This window comes from Hylaeus volcanicus, chromosome 6 (assembly GCF_026283585.1).
Source record: "Hylaeus volcanicus isolate JK05 chromosome 6, UHH_iyHylVolc1.0_haploid, whole genome shotgun sequence".
Taxonomy (NCBI): domain Eukaryota; kingdom Metazoa; phylum Arthropoda; class Insecta; order Hymenoptera; family Colletidae; genus Hylaeus; species Hylaeus volcanicus.
Window position 1 is genome coordinate 4,390,642 of NC_071981.1, and position 15,767 is coordinate 4,406,408.

Consider the following 15,767-nt stretch of genomic DNA (forward strand, 5'->3'; position numbering starts at 1 on the left):
AGCACTCTACATTACCGACAGAGCAATCTGCATTATCGACCGAGCACACTACATTACCGACAGAGTAATCTGCATTACCGACAGAGCAATCTGCATTATCGACCGTGCACTCAACATTACCGACAGAGCACTCTACATTACCGACAGAGCAATCTGCATTATCGATCAAGCGCTCTGCATTGCCGGCAGAGCAATCTGCATTATCGACCGAGCTCTCTGCATTACCGACAGAGCAATCTGCACTATCGACCGAGCATTCTACAATATCGACTTTTGCCGACAGAGTAATCTGCATTATCGACCGAGCTCTCTGCATTACCGACAGAGCCATCTGCATTATCGACCGAGCACTCTGAATTACCGACCGAGCACTCGAGATAACCGACAGAGTAATCTGCATTATCGACCGAGCACACTACATTACCGACAGAGCAATCTGCATTATCGACCGTGCACTCAACATTACCGACAGAGCACTCTACATTACCGACAGAGCAATCTGCATTATCGACCGAGCACACTACATTACCGACAGAGTAATCTGCATTATCGACGGAGCACACTACATTACCGACAGAGCACTCTACATTACCGACAGAGCAATCTGCATTATCGACCGTGCACTCAACATTATCGACCGTGCACTCAACATTACCGACAGAGCAATCTGCATTATCGACCGTGCATTCAACATTATCGACCGTGCACTCAACATTACCGACAGAGCAACCTGCATTATCGACCGAGCACTCTACATTACCGACAGAGCAACCTGCATTATCGACCGAGCACGCTACATTACCGACAGAGCAATCTGCATTATCGACCGAGCACTCTACATTACCGACAGAGCAATCTACATTACCGACAGAGCACTCTACATTACCGACAGAGCAATCTACATTACCGACCGAGTACGCTACATTACCGACCGAGCACTCTGCATTACCGACCGAGCAATCTGCATTGCCGGCAGAGCTCTCTGCATTACCGACCGAGCACTCTACATTGCCGACAGAGTAATCTGCATTCTCGACCGATAACCTATCAGACCTAACCCAGGCCTACAAAAGCATCCGGCGAATTGTTCCACAAAAATTGTGTCGGTAAAAGTCGATAATGCAGATCACTTTGTCGGCAATGTTGAGCGCTCGGCCGATAATGCAGAATGGTCGGTCGTTACCGCAAATTACTCTGTTGGTAATGTGGAGCGCACGATCGATAATGCAGACCACCCTGCCGGCAATGTAGAATGCTCGGTACATAATGTATATTACTCTGTCGGTAAAGCAGATTACTCCGTCGGCAATGTATAGTGCTCGATCGATAATGCAGATTGCTCTGTCGGTTATGTAAAGGGCTCGATCGATCATGCTGATTGCTCTGTCGGTAATGTAAAGTGCAAGATCGATAATGCAGATTGCTCTATCGGTAATGCAGACTCCTCAGTCGATAATGTACATTGCTTTGTCGATAATGTATATTACTTTGTCGGTAATGCAGAGTACTCGGCCGTTATCGCAGCTTTCTCTGTCAGTAATATGGCGCGCTCGGTCTATACTGCAGACTACTCTGTCGGTAATGTAGAGTACTCGGTCGATAATGTATATTACGCTGTCGGTGATGCAGATCACCCTGTCGGTAATGCAGAGTGCTCGGTCGATAATGTAGATTGCTCTGTCGGCAATGTAGAGTGATCGGCCGATAATACATAGTACTCGGCCGTTAACGCAGATTACTCTGTCGGTAATATGGCGCGCTCGGTCGATACTGCAGATTACTCTGTCGGTAATGTAGAGTGCTCGGCCGATAATGTATATTCCTCTGTCTCTATTGCAGATTACTCTGTCGGCAATGTAGAGTGCTCGGTCGATAATGCAGATTTCTCTGTCGGTAATGTAGAGTGCTCAGTCGATAATGCAGATTACCCTGTCGGCAAAAGTCGATAATGTATATTACTCTGTCGATAATGCAGATTACTCTGTCGGTAATGCAGAGTGCACGGTCGATAGTGCAGATTCATATACAGTAACTAGAAATTATTTCATGCTTTTCACTGCATTTTCCCATACTTTTAAGCAATTATATCTAGAGCTAGTGCGTATTCATATAAATTAACTAGAAATTATTTCATACTTTTCACTGTACCTTTTTTGAAGTCGGTTAAATTTTGTTCTAAAAAATTATTTTATATTTTCAACAAATGTTTGCAGAATGTGGATGGAAACATCGAGGACAGAAAAATAGACAAATAAAACAATTGAAAAAGTATCGAGAATATAAGTTTACAAACTAATGTTGAAAATATTATTGTCATATATCGTAAAACAAATTACAACGAATGAAAGTAACAAAACTACAAATACGGATACTCTAGTATCGATATCAGCAAACTAAATGTTATTACTGTCAATGTTTACTGTTATTAGTTTTAATCAAAGTAAATATACAGGCCGAGATAATTGAAATTACCATCTTCATTTATTTCAGAAATACTATTTTTACGAAAGAGCAAGTCAGACATTCTGTTCGATCAAAAACACGTGAGATGTTTAACATGCCAGACTTAGATGGGACACCCTGTATGTATCCAATACAGTTCCGTTTGTTTGAGAACATTCGACCAATAATCCGGGCCATTATCATCGAGAAACTAATATTGATGCGATTAAACGTATCAGTTTCAATTACTTTACTTTGTATGTCCCTTGTACACCCAGTTCTGTTTTGTTAATTAGCGTCCGTAGGAAGTGGAAAGAGCGATGTGTGCAGAGGCGAAACGTCGTATGTGTGGTAGCTGTCTGCATAGGTAGAATTTGCGATGTTTCTATGTTACGTTCGCTTTCCACGGGGACGGAAAACCCTGGGGCGAACGGAGTGAGTCGAGTGCGCTCGAAGAACTGCGACAAATAATGAAATACTGGTCGTCCAAGTCTACCAATATTTGCATGTTCCCTTATTGATCAACGTGTCCGACTTGGGCCTCGACTTTTTCGCTTGATTGAACGGAGATCAAAGAGGAAACGAGATTAGGACGAGGAAACGGGGAATATTCGGTGACGCATGGTGTTCTGAAATAAATGGTAAAGAGGAACATGGGACTTCACATCCTACAGCTATTTACACGTGCATTAAAAATTGCCTCGTCGAAGAGGCTGTCTCGAAAAATTTCCAACCCTTTACGTTTAATACTGAGAACTATGTTTCGTTCGGATCGTATTAGACATCAACTGACGCACAGCGCTTCAAAATTTTTTAGATTTTCCCCCCTCTTACGAATCGTCGAAATGGCAACAGTATTTCAATATTTAATCGCCACGGAGCCCGAGGAGTCACCTTGGCCGTGCGAGGCGCCACGCAGAGCGACGTGTAATTAAAGAAAAAGTAAAAAATAAAAAAAAAACACAAAAATAAGGGTGCTGGGGCCAATACTGTGTGCGTTGAGTGGTAATTGTAGCCCAAGTGTGTGAGAGACAGAATCGAGGAGAAGAAAGAGAGACACTAGTACTTATTCGAGCCTGTGAGGTGTCCGCCACATTCGCGGGGGCGCGTGCGATGTTTCCGGATCGAACGAGACGAAACGTTGCGCTTGCTGGAGCACAAGAAACAGGAACACCGTCGGTATTCCAGCCATAATTATACACACGTTTTAATTAAAATTCCGACGGAGTGGGAAAAGAAGAAGGCGAACTCTCTGTGCGTGTGTAAAAATGGAAAAAGAAGCGAGGGGGTCGGAGGTGAAGTGGCCAGGTGTATCGACGGCGAACGAACGGTTATTATTATAACTATTATTGTACGTGCAGGAACGACCGTGTAAATGGACTTCTCCCTTCTTCCGTCTCCTCTTTTTTTCTGGATTTTCCTTACCCTCCAACCCTTCGACTTTCGTTCGCGCTTTCCCAAGGGAGATCATCGGGGCGACGTTAGCTTATAAGTGCCGCCGTTAAAAGCTATTACGACACTGTGTTTTAACCGAGGAAGGAAGCTTTCCCTGATCCGATCTCAAGGTCACGATACCCGAAATTGGTCGACTCCTGGATCAACCTTTCAATCGAAGCGCTCCAGGGCAGATCATTATTTTTACGTAGACTTCGAGCAGCTAATGAAAACAGAATATTCGGGCCTGTTGGCGCAGAACGATGACGACTGACTTAACAGGCTCGCGTTCATTGTTGGAGGGAAAGCACTTCGTTTCAAGGGTTAATTCGGGGAGTTTTTAACGCGAGAAAGGGCAGATGAGAAATCTTCCCTGGATGCTCGGATTCGCCTCTATTCTTGCTCTGGGAATAGAAAGTAGACTGGATCTCAAACTTGGAATTTTTATAGAACTTGGTCAATCGAGGTTATGAGAAAGTCGCGAAAGTTAAAATTATTTAATGCTCAAAGTATCTTCATATAAAAGTTTCTGTTTATATCTAATTTAAGATTCTAATCTTATCTAATTGCCATTAACATTCTCATGTTGGAGGTAATGATTAAATCTATTAAGAATCCCAGGGCAGAGAAGGGGTTGAATCGTCCAGCGAGGTCGAGACAGAATATTATTGACAAACACGACATATCGATATCAAGAGGAATCGAGAGAAGAAGCCAGAGATGCTGCTAGGTATTAGACTGCGCGGAAGTGGTAGATAAAATTAATCGTGCACCTTGAACCGTGTTAAGGAACCTCGAAACGTAGGAGAAGGAGTACGAGAAAAACGAAACGAGTAGAAAAGGAAGGATACGATCCTTGTAGCGAAAATGAAATGCAGAAACCCAAAACCTCGACAAAATACACATATTTTTCACTCGAACTATTTTAATTAAGTATGCCGATTATAAGAACGACGAGAGAGGGGAGTACTCGATCGCGTATTAGACGGTTACTATACATACTTGGTTAGTTGGATATACATAATATAAATATGAATATAAATATGAGATATAAATATATAAATAAATAAATAAATAAATATATATATATATGTATACATAAATATATAAATACACGAGGACAATTCGATGTTGGCTATAAACTGTACACTATTAGGTAAATGAAAAGAAAATGGAAGTTTAGAAACGAGGGGATGGTGTATCCGTAAGGGTTGTCGGTGGTGAGGTAAATCTACTTTCCCACTATCCAGTGCACTTCAAAGTTTCTGCTGTTTATTTCTAATCAAAACATGATTTAGACTTACATCGAATTTACGTATCAAGTTTCTCTCAAACAATTCTAAAGTTTTCATTCAGCAAAGACTCTTGCAATGGCCGCCAAAGCGTCGAAGTAGCACAGCAATTGCCATACGCTACATCGGTTCCTTTCATTCTTCATCCTCAAAGCCTTCGACACAATGTGAAAAGTGAAAGAGGAATCGCGAGCCGACAACTCCACCTATTTGTAAATAGTAGAATTAACGATTTTCATGTAGGGTGAACGAAGAGAAACAAAATACGGTCAATCAGTTCCCTGTCACGACTCTCGAGAGTGGCGGGATCAATCGCTGACCAGACTTTCCTGTAAAAAGTGAGAGGAAGAAAGAAGAGCGAAAGACAGGCGTATGTAGATTTCAGGGTATTTATATCGAGGGTTGAATAGTTATACGGAATATACAAAAAATATTTAAATATGAATTATATTATAAATATAAATATGAAAAAAAAAATATATATATATATACTATGTTTTTATTGTTGTGAAGTTACCGAAATGGTCGAAGACAACGTCGTTGTGGGTGGAGGTACACTCGTGTTTCATCGAAGAACGGACTTTTGTGATTTTTACATAGTTGTACGAGCAACACTGATTACATTCACCGCATCTTCATTTGTCTAGCACTCGTGTAGAACGAAACACCGATTGGCACCTGTGGAGCACGATCAGTTGTTTCAAAATGGAGGATACCGTCTTCCTTCGAATCGTCTTCGAGAATATTTCTCTGACATCAAATTTAATGTCCAGACTCGTCAGAATGAATCAGTTGGCCTAAAAGTGATTCGTCTCTGAATTAGCAAGCGACTTCTGCGATGAGTTGCTGACATTATCGGTAGGACTGGATCTGTATATAGCTACCTGAGACGTTTTGGTGCACTTGCAATTAGAGATAACATACTCTCGTATTTATGATGCGACTCCAGGGCATTCAGGCTTCCTAATTCTCTAAGTTTTCATATGCATTGTTGGTAAATCAGTTCTAATTCTTCGGTATTATTGTTTCAATACCGGGCTGTGCAATCCTATAGTAGACGATACCTTTAAGAAATTCTGGTTTGCGAGTAACAACCTTAAGGAGTCTACTTCTTCTGCCTTTCTCAACCTTTGTACATGAAGGAACTATCGATGATCCTGATCGTTCCAAAGCTCAAGTTTTCCCAGAGGTTTGTTTCACTTGCAACCATTCGATTCGTTTTCTTTTCCTTCGTTTAACAGAGAGTGAAAAGTAATCATTTCGCTCCGTAGTCGGAATTACGTCAAGCGTTATTCAAATCTCCAATTCACCACTTCCGCGTTTCCAAAACTGAACAAATTCAGGCATCGAAGTTTCCCGTGTGTGTACACTGGTCCAACACGGTGTCCTTCTCATCACTGAACATCGCTCTTAAATTTCTCTGCCCCTTGGAGCATCGAGTGTTTGAGGTTTGAAGTGGCGGGCGCGCAGAAGTCTCATTTCACGTTTCAAGCTGCGGATTTTCAAGAGAAGAACAAATTTCTGCTCGTCTCGGTCGGTGTTTTAATCGACGGTTTCTTACCCACACACAGCCGCGCGTGCACTTATCACGTAGAAAACTGTTGGACGGTTTATCATGATCAGGTTCGTTCGCGCGGTCGTGATAGAAATCGTTCTCGATGCGTGATACGGTGTGACATACGCGATCATAAAACACAATTTCAAATGGGAATGTTGATCAGTACTACTTGTTCTTATCTTGGTTGGTTGATGAATACTCTGAATTCATAAATTTTTATTAAAAACATTCATCGAATGCTATGCTATGCTCGTTAACTTCTTTCAAGCCCACAGCAAACGACGTCAAACCTCGGAAATATCTTCAACTACGCTTAAACTTTCTCAACTACACTCAATAACTCCTAAGCTGTACTCAAACCACCTAAAACCTCCGCGAATCCCATCAACCAATCCTCTTTCATAATTTGTCCTTTATACCGAAAAGATTGAAATTACTAATAAATGTTATTCACTCGTGAATGACCTTTCTAGTCTTATTAAGTAATCGAAGAGTAAAAAAATTGAAGTAATTTACTCCCTCCCCTCGTTACGCGCGCACGTTACTGCCAATAGTACGAAACACAACGACTACTACCGTCTCTAGCTTAGCGATTTACATGGTAATTTCGATTCCGATAAACGACGAAAAATTGCATCCACGCGACGATCGGTCGAGACTCAAACGTGAATCGAAATCTAGTATCGAATCTCGACTTGCCCGCAGCTGGACGCAATCAGAAAAACTATATATTGCCAAAGAAGCTGTCGGCAGCTGCGCGCAAGCTTAACATTTGACATTAGGTTTGAGCATACCGATTCGTCGATGACGCGATTACATAATCATAGAGTAGAATTGTTTGCGCGCGTTTGGTGCTGTTTCACGACTAAAGAAACGATTGGAATTGGTTAATTATCGATTAGCTTGGTTCGATTTGAAACGAAGATGAAAAATTGGGAACCAGCAAAATTGGAAGAGGTAACATTGTTACAGATGTCTTCTGCTAATTTCTCACTGCGTCCGGAATTGTACTAAATGGTGTAATGGGAAATTTGCAGAAGAACGTTTGAAATAAGCAATGCCATAACGCCGATTAAGATTCGCTCGAGACTCGATCGGAAGTCGCGTCTCGAAACTCGAGCCATCTCGATAATATCCGCAATAACCACGCTAGATTAAGTATAAACACGTGTAAAGGGCGCCTGATACATTTTTTACCGAACGAAGAAGAGAGATATTGGCTTTATTTCGTGAACTGCGATAGCGTTCGAGGTGAATGGGGGATGAAAACCATCCCCCAGCCCTCCTCACCCTGCGCGGCGTATTCGTAATCGGTACCCTTAGGGCAGGAGTGGAAAAGATGACACGATCGAAGCACACACGTTTTCTGCACTCTGAACTCGATCCGATGGTACTACTATTCTAGAAATGGATCCACGCTTGAGAGCTACGAAGTCTTATACATAACTGAGTGTTTTACTATTGGATTATAAATATTACGGCGATACTTATTAATGTACATGATTTTTCATTACTATATTATAGATGTTACTTAATAATATATTTACAAATAATTAAGCAAGAGCAGTGGTTTCATTCGCACCACGAACAAAGTTATCCTTCCACCCCTATTCCTTGGAGTAGGAATAAATGGGATAAGTCCCGTGATTCACATTATATTTTTGCTTAAAAAAATTCAAAGTTACAGTTAAAGGTTGTATAATTATATAGTAAAAATTTGGAAGCTTTGTGTTTTTTTCTTCCGCTATAAAAAATTCCGAAAAAACCTTAAAAAAAACGGCCGTCACACGGGATGACTCCCTTAACGCAGCCTGGCAGAAACATCACACTATACTATTCTACTTAATTAGTTTATTTATTTTAGTTTGAAGTTTGGTTGACTCCCGCTATACTACAGTATTACTATATAAATTAGTTTTAGTATTAATCCTCTTTCGTTTGAAACAGAGATTAGAAAAGATGTTTCTCTCTTCCTCGCACCTTCGCTCTGTCTCTCTCTAATTAGTATAGTGGCGCCATCGATGGCAAAACGCTCAAGTTTGTAGTCAAACTAGTTCACACTGTCTCCGCTAGATGGCGCATAAGTATCCATAGTGGCGCCATCGGTGGCGAAACGCCCAAGTTTGTAATGAAAATAGTTCCCACCGTTTCTATAAGATGGCGAAACCAATATATTTAATGTAGGAACCTACATATAGTCATAGTTTCAAGCAGCGTCACCAACCTAAACTAGAGAATTTAGCATTAAGAGGTTTTCGTCGTTTTCGAATAAGAGACGCAGCAAAGAGAGGGTTTAGAGAAGTTCGTTAGCGTGGCTAGCGTCGCGACACATGCTCGTCTGATTAAGAGAAAATAAAGAAAAGAAAATCCAAAAAGCTGTGTTCTATATACGAGTACGAGATTACCTTCACCCGGCAAAAGTAATTGTTCCATAAAAGTTTAGGCGTAGAAATACGCTACATTGATATGTTTTTCTCTTTATTCTTCATATAAATGCATAATTGAAGTGATTTTCAGCTTTATAACACTACCATACACTATTTCGTTACATTCTTTACATATTTATCTCGCTTTTTCATGTGTACGCATGTTCATAAGTTCAGATACGAACCTATAATCGCTACCTGCAATAGACGTAACATAAACGTAGTTTTCATAGAAATAGCTTGAATATAAATGAAGTAATTAATGTATAAAATAATAAAATGATAAGAGAATGTGTTAATTTATCATTATAATGAATCTTTTTTTAATGCAGAGATAATTATCGACTTTTGTGGTGGACGCACTCTTCATCGTCGATAAGAAGATTTATGAAGATCGTCGATAAAGAAGAACTACCTGTTAACTCGATGTTATTCATTTGATTGTCTTTTGTGAAACATAATTTAATTTTGTTTGTCTTTCAAATATTTTAACACACTTTCTGTCAATCCATTAAGCAAGAGAGATCGTTTAAAATAAATACCAGAAATTTTTATTCAATTGACTACGCTTTGAGAGATTTAAACTTTGTTAATTGCTATCTTGACGATATTCTCGTATTTTCTCGAAGTTATGAAGAACATGAAGAACATCTTCGTATCTTATTTCAACGACTTAAGGCTGCGCAGGAGCTAAACTAGCGCCATCAACGAAGAGCAACGGAGAATAGGTGAACTACGAAATGGTTTTTCGTGTTTTTTATGCACAATAATGAAAACAAACACATAATGATTATGCATTTTGTAATCAGAGGAAGTAAATCTATCGACTTATCAAGAGTTTGTTTCGAAAATTTGAAAAAAAAAAAATTTGTTCCTGAAAAACATATTTTTATCATATTTTAAAGGTGAAATTGCAAAATCGAACGTTAGAGTGGCATGCGGAGTGATATAAAGAATATTTTAGAAAAAGAATCGTGAGAAAATATTGCTTCTTCGCTTCAAAAAACTTGATGAGCTTCGTTGCTGTGAAATCTTGATGATTTGTATGGCAATATGGTTGCTCCGCTATCACGCTGTCCACTGCAGCGCTGCTGTCGTCTCTGCTGCGATTGTTACGCTAGTAGTCTAAGACGCTTTTCATCATGGTTCAGTATCGTAGTAAGTTTAAAAAATGCCCGCGGTCATACATTTTTCTTTTAAGTAAGTGTGTATATGTATATAGAAATTGGTAAAAAACATTATGTACGTGTAAACTAACTTGGATTGATTACAATAGATTGAACAAATTGTCTTTTCTGATGATGAAAAAAGTAGGTATAGCTAGTATGAACGTAATAAGATAGACAAAAGCATACGCATAATGAAATATAAGTCTTACTGAAAGAGAATAAATGGTAAAAGTGTAGTAGTAAAATGCACCTTTGCAAATGATTGTAAATGATTCTAATAAATGCTTTGTGAAGTACTGGAATTCTATATTACATCTATAAATATAAATTTAATAATGGAAAATAAGCAATATACCTATATTTTAAATTTAAATTTATATGAAAATATTTATATTTTATTGATAGTTTTATCGATAATTTTTCTATCTTTAGATTTAATAAACTTTTATTTTTATTATGGAGTAAGATTAATTTTGACATTTATAATTATTGTTTATTAGGATTAGAAATTAGAAATTATACGATTAATATCGAGATATTATTTTATATTTTACACATTATTTTTTTCTTTACCTTTAGTAATATTTATTTTTTATATTATTATATTTTTTAATACAAATGTATTTTTTATATTAGGAATAAGGTTAAATAATGATAATTTAAATATATATAAATTTATATTTATTTACATAATATTATCTTTTTTTATTAAAATTCCTATATATTTATTTCATTGTTGGTTATTAAAAGCTCATGTTGAAGTTCCAGTTTACGGTTGCTAATTTCAACTATAATTTGTAGTTTATAACGCTGTTTCTAGTACACCTCTTCTCTAACACTTGTTCGATTGACACTCGTCACACAAATTTAGGTATTTTGTAATATTTATTTTTCGGAGACGAAAGAGAGTCGCTCCTTGCCAATTTTACATACTCGACTTCCTTATACATACTTTTTGTCGCATACTACAATACTAATATTTAATATATCAATTTATTACGAATTGTATGCTGTTATTAATAATCAAATATAACAATAGTAAATGTAAAATCTAATCTTTCCTGTTATTATTTTTATTTTATAAAATGACAAGTATGATACACTGAACAAACGCATGTAATACAATAAATAATTTATACCTCCCTGATATTTGTCAATTCTTTCTTGCATATTAGATCATTTTGTGTAACAATCATTTTATCATCATTTTCTTATACATATGTATTTTAGTTTTTAAAAAAACTAAACTAAAATCAAAGTTTTTAAAAAAATAAAATAAAATATGGGTAATATTATCAAGTGTATATTATCTTAATTTGTGTTTCCCATATACACCCTAGTCCAGAAGTTCCCCAACTTTTTAGACCCGCGGCTCCCTTAGTATACAGATTACACTGTCCAACAAATTTAAACTTTTTTTAAATTCCGCGATATCCACTAGGTGATTCTAATAGGGTTCCTCGTCTTAAATACAAATCTGAAGACATATTCCTTCAGAATTATCTGCTCTTTTGAATGCCTGTATATGAACGCCAAAGTTCAAAAAGTTGCCACATTTTTCAATTTTAATATTTTATTCGGCCAGTGAAAATATTTTTTTTTCCAATTTGGCCCGGGGACAAAAACAGTTGGCTATGCCTGATCTAAACCATATGGAAAATCGTGTTTAGACTGACGAATAGTAACAACAGAACAGACGACGACAGCGCCACAACGGAAAGCGCGATAGTGAGGCAGCCATATTGCCATACAAATCATCAAGATTTCACAGCAACGAAGCTCATCAAGTTTTTGGAAGCGAAGAAGCAATATTTTCTCACGATTCTTTTTCTAAAATATTCTCTACATCACTCCGCATGCCACTCTAACGCCCGATTTTGCAACTTCGCTCTTGAAACTTTATAAATAATAAAAGTATGGTTTCTTTTTTTCTTATAGAATAAATTTGTTTACAAACACTTTTTCCAAAATCGGGCCTTACAGTGGCATGCGCCAAGGTATGAGGAATATTTTGAAACCAGAATTATTAGAAAATATTGCTTCTTTGCTTCAAAATCCTTGACAAGAATCATGCTAGCCTAATCGTCCTGTCCTCGTCTCTCCTGCAATTGTTGTATCGCCCTCTCTGTCCTTGTCCCAGAGTTTCCTACTTTTCCCGCAACTGTCGCCGAAGTCAACTCGGAGTTTGGCTCTGGGTCCTGCGCACCCATAACAGTGTACCGTCGGAGGCAGGAGGGTTGTGTTTTTTGTTTGGTCCTTCGGTCCCGTGGTATCGTGAATTCCGAGAAAAAAAATCGGGAAAAAAACGGTCGACGCAAAATGCGACGAGCGACGCGCGTCCTACCGGTTACGCTCGATAATCGTCGACGTAAGTGCATCGGAGATCAACGTGAGTTTTAGGTTAAAAACGAGACTCCCGATGTCGGATACATAACAATGCTTGGTGTGAGAAATTCATATGGTGAAAGTCTCTTAGACTTTGCTGCGGGACTGAAACTCCGACGCGAAGGTTGTCGCGATTTCCACGCTCCTCCTCCGTTCTCTTCCTTTTCCTTTTCCTTTTCCTTTTTCTGAGCGAGTTCTCGTCGTGTCTCCGTTTTTCCTCCCTCATTGCAGTTTTTCAACTGCACTCTGCTGCACTTTTCACACGCATAGTGCTCCCGTGAACGGCCAACAAGAGAAACACACAACAAAGGAGGAAAAAATGCAGAGTCTCGAGTGGCGATGATTCCGTTCGAATTTCGTCCCGTTTGTCTTCGGATAGAGTTTCCCCATCGGAAGATAAACAAACTCGACGACAGAATGGAAACCTAACTGCCACCGTTGCTGCTCTTTCTTCGTTAAAAAGGTGACTTTTTCTTATTATTAGTTTTATGTACAATTATGTAAAATATACATAACAGCATGTCGTACAAATGTCAGTATTGGAAAATATACATGTTAAGTCTTCTAAATACTATATCACGGTACACCGTTATAGAGATATCTCCTGATACATGCCTGGCTTTTGTGCACACACAGAGCAATGCTTGGTATGGCATGTGCTAGCAGTGTTCCTCCTCGCAGCCAAACATTATTTCATTTCCTGTTCGAGGGGAGACGGTACTGAACGATAATTACCATATTTGTATCGTGCTACACACTTACCCAATCATTTTGTGTTAGCTGTTTTGTATATAAGAACTCTTCGAGTGTTAATTAAACTATGTTAATTATCGTGTAACGTTTGTGCCTCTTTTTTGAAAAGCTTCCAGCATTTAAGTAAAAGCGATTCTGTGCAATTGTTTTCTTTACTTTTAAATCGGATTTATTATATATTTACAACAAATTAAAACTGACTACTAAATTTTAACGACTTTCTTCCTACAGAGTCGTAGAATAACCAAACATGGCTGAAGATGAGGGGACCGATTGGCTGCAAGAACTGCTGCACGACGTTCAACTTTCCCAGTTTTTCACAAGGATACGGGATGATTTACAAGTCACGAGATTACATCACTTTGATTACGTACAACCGGAAGATTTGGAAAAGATAGGTTTAGGAAAACCAGGTATCAGGCGATTATTAGATGCTGTTAAAAAAAAAAGAAACACGCAATGGAAGAAAAGCTTGATTACGAAAATTAGACCTGGCGGTAGCACGAAAACCAACAAAAGATCGTCGCAACCAGTCGAAGGTTCTACGGTGCTGACATGCCTTATTCAAGATAAGGATGTAACGCTATCAGCTAAACTGGGGGATGGTAGTTTTGGTGTGGTTAGACGGGGAGAATGGACGTCTCCTTCTGGTAGATCGTTACCAGTTGCCGTCAAAGTACTAAAAGCAGATGCTTTGACGCAACCGAGCGTTATAGAAGATTTTGTGTCCGAAGTTCAAGCGATGCACACGTTGGATCATCATAATCTGATCAGGTATGTATGTTAGCGAAAATATAGTCGATGCGACGAGTTTGTGTTACCAGTTGGTTCTTTTATGGACTTTTACAATTATTCTTTACAGATTATACGGTGTGGTATTATCGCAACCAATGATGATGGTGACTGAACTCGCACCTCTCGGGGCCTTGTTAGACTACCTACGAAAACAGTGTGGTCGAATTTCAGTATTAACTCTTTGTAACTATGCTCTGCAAGTTGCCACAGGAATGGCATATTTGGAAGCGAAACGTTTCCTGCATCGTGACTTAGCCTGTAGAAACGTTCTTCTGAGCACGGTAGATAAAGTAAAAATTGGCGATTTTGGCCTAATGAGGGCATTGCCTCAACAGGAAGACTGTTATGTTATGACGGAACACAAGAAGGTGCCGTTTCCCTGGTGCGCACCAGAATCGTTAAAAGCACGTCAATTCAGCCACGCGTCTGATGTTTGGATGTTTGGAGTAACGTTGTGGGAAATGCTTACGTTTGGCGAAGAGCCATGGGTTGGTCTAAACGGGTCCGAAATTCTACGAAAGATCGATAGAGAAGGCGAACGGTTGCATGAACCGGAAGCAACGCCACCAGTCATGTACCAACTAATGTTGCGTTGTTGGGCTCGGGAACCTCCCGAAAGACCGACGTTTGCTTTTCTCCGAACATCCCTTACAGGAATGGTACCGACCGTAATGAAAGCCGTGAATCATTTCGAAGAAACTGACAAAATGAATATCGAACAAGGTGACCAAATAGTTATTTTAGATGGTCGGCCTGAAAATTATTGGTGGAAGGGCCAAAACCAACGAACTTTCCAAATAGGTTTCTTTCCCCGCTGCTTAGTCGATCCCATGAGACGTAAGCAGCCGGAAGACATCAGTAAACCGTTGGAAAATTCCTTTATCCATACCGGTCATGGTGCACCATTTGGAAAAAGTTGGGGCAGCCCTATCTATATAGACGACGTTTATCTGAGAAATCCCATGGAGCCACCCGATGTCGTAGGGGTTGCAACTGCCCCGGACAGCCATCTAAAAAAGAAATTTTTCAGCGGAACACCACGGTCACGGAAGCAATTTAATTATACGAAATTTCAGAATGATATACGAGCTAGCCCGGTAAAATCGACAAATGCATCGGCTGCGAACAGTAGTCAGGAGGGCAGTCTGATAGATTTATCCCCCGAAGAAATGATCAACACGAGTATCGCACAATCGGAGACAGCGTGTCGGCGAGTAGTTAATATTCTCGACGAACCTATCGACGACATGGAACGGCAGCAAGAACAAGCCAACTGGCATGATGATGATCCTAGAACGTACGCCAATTTCCCGGGAAACCTTGATCCTCCGTATTCGGATCCCTTCGACACGTCGTCGGTGTTTATGAAGCTCCCCCATTCGCGGTATTACAGTCAGGTTCCGCCTGACGCGAGTACTCGATATTTAAAAACTCAGATATACGGAAGCATGGAAAATCATCAGCAGCAACAACAACAACAACAACAACAACAACAACAACAACAACAACAACA

At 39.3% G+C, this 15,767-nt stretch overlaps 1 protein-coding gene across 1 annotated transcript in view; it reads left to right on the forward strand.

The window, feature by feature from the left end:
• Nucleotides 1-12,128: 12,128 nt before the first annotated feature.
• The window catches only part of LOC128878322 (activated Cdc42 kinase Ack), an 8,644-nt gene continuing 5,005 nt past the window's right edge, over nucleotides 12,129-15,767 (forward strand). Inside the window, exons 1-3 of the mRNA XM_054126435.1 lie at nucleotides 12,129-13,169; nucleotides 13,691-14,233; nucleotides 14,322-15,712. Of these exons, the coding sequence (XP_053982410.1) occupies nucleotides 13,710-14,233; nucleotides 14,322-15,712 (1,915 nt within the window). The 5' untranslated portion in view covers nucleotides 12,129-13,169; nucleotides 13,691-13,709. The remainder of the gene's footprint in view (nucleotides 13,170-13,690; nucleotides 14,234-14,321; nucleotides 15,713-15,767) is intronic.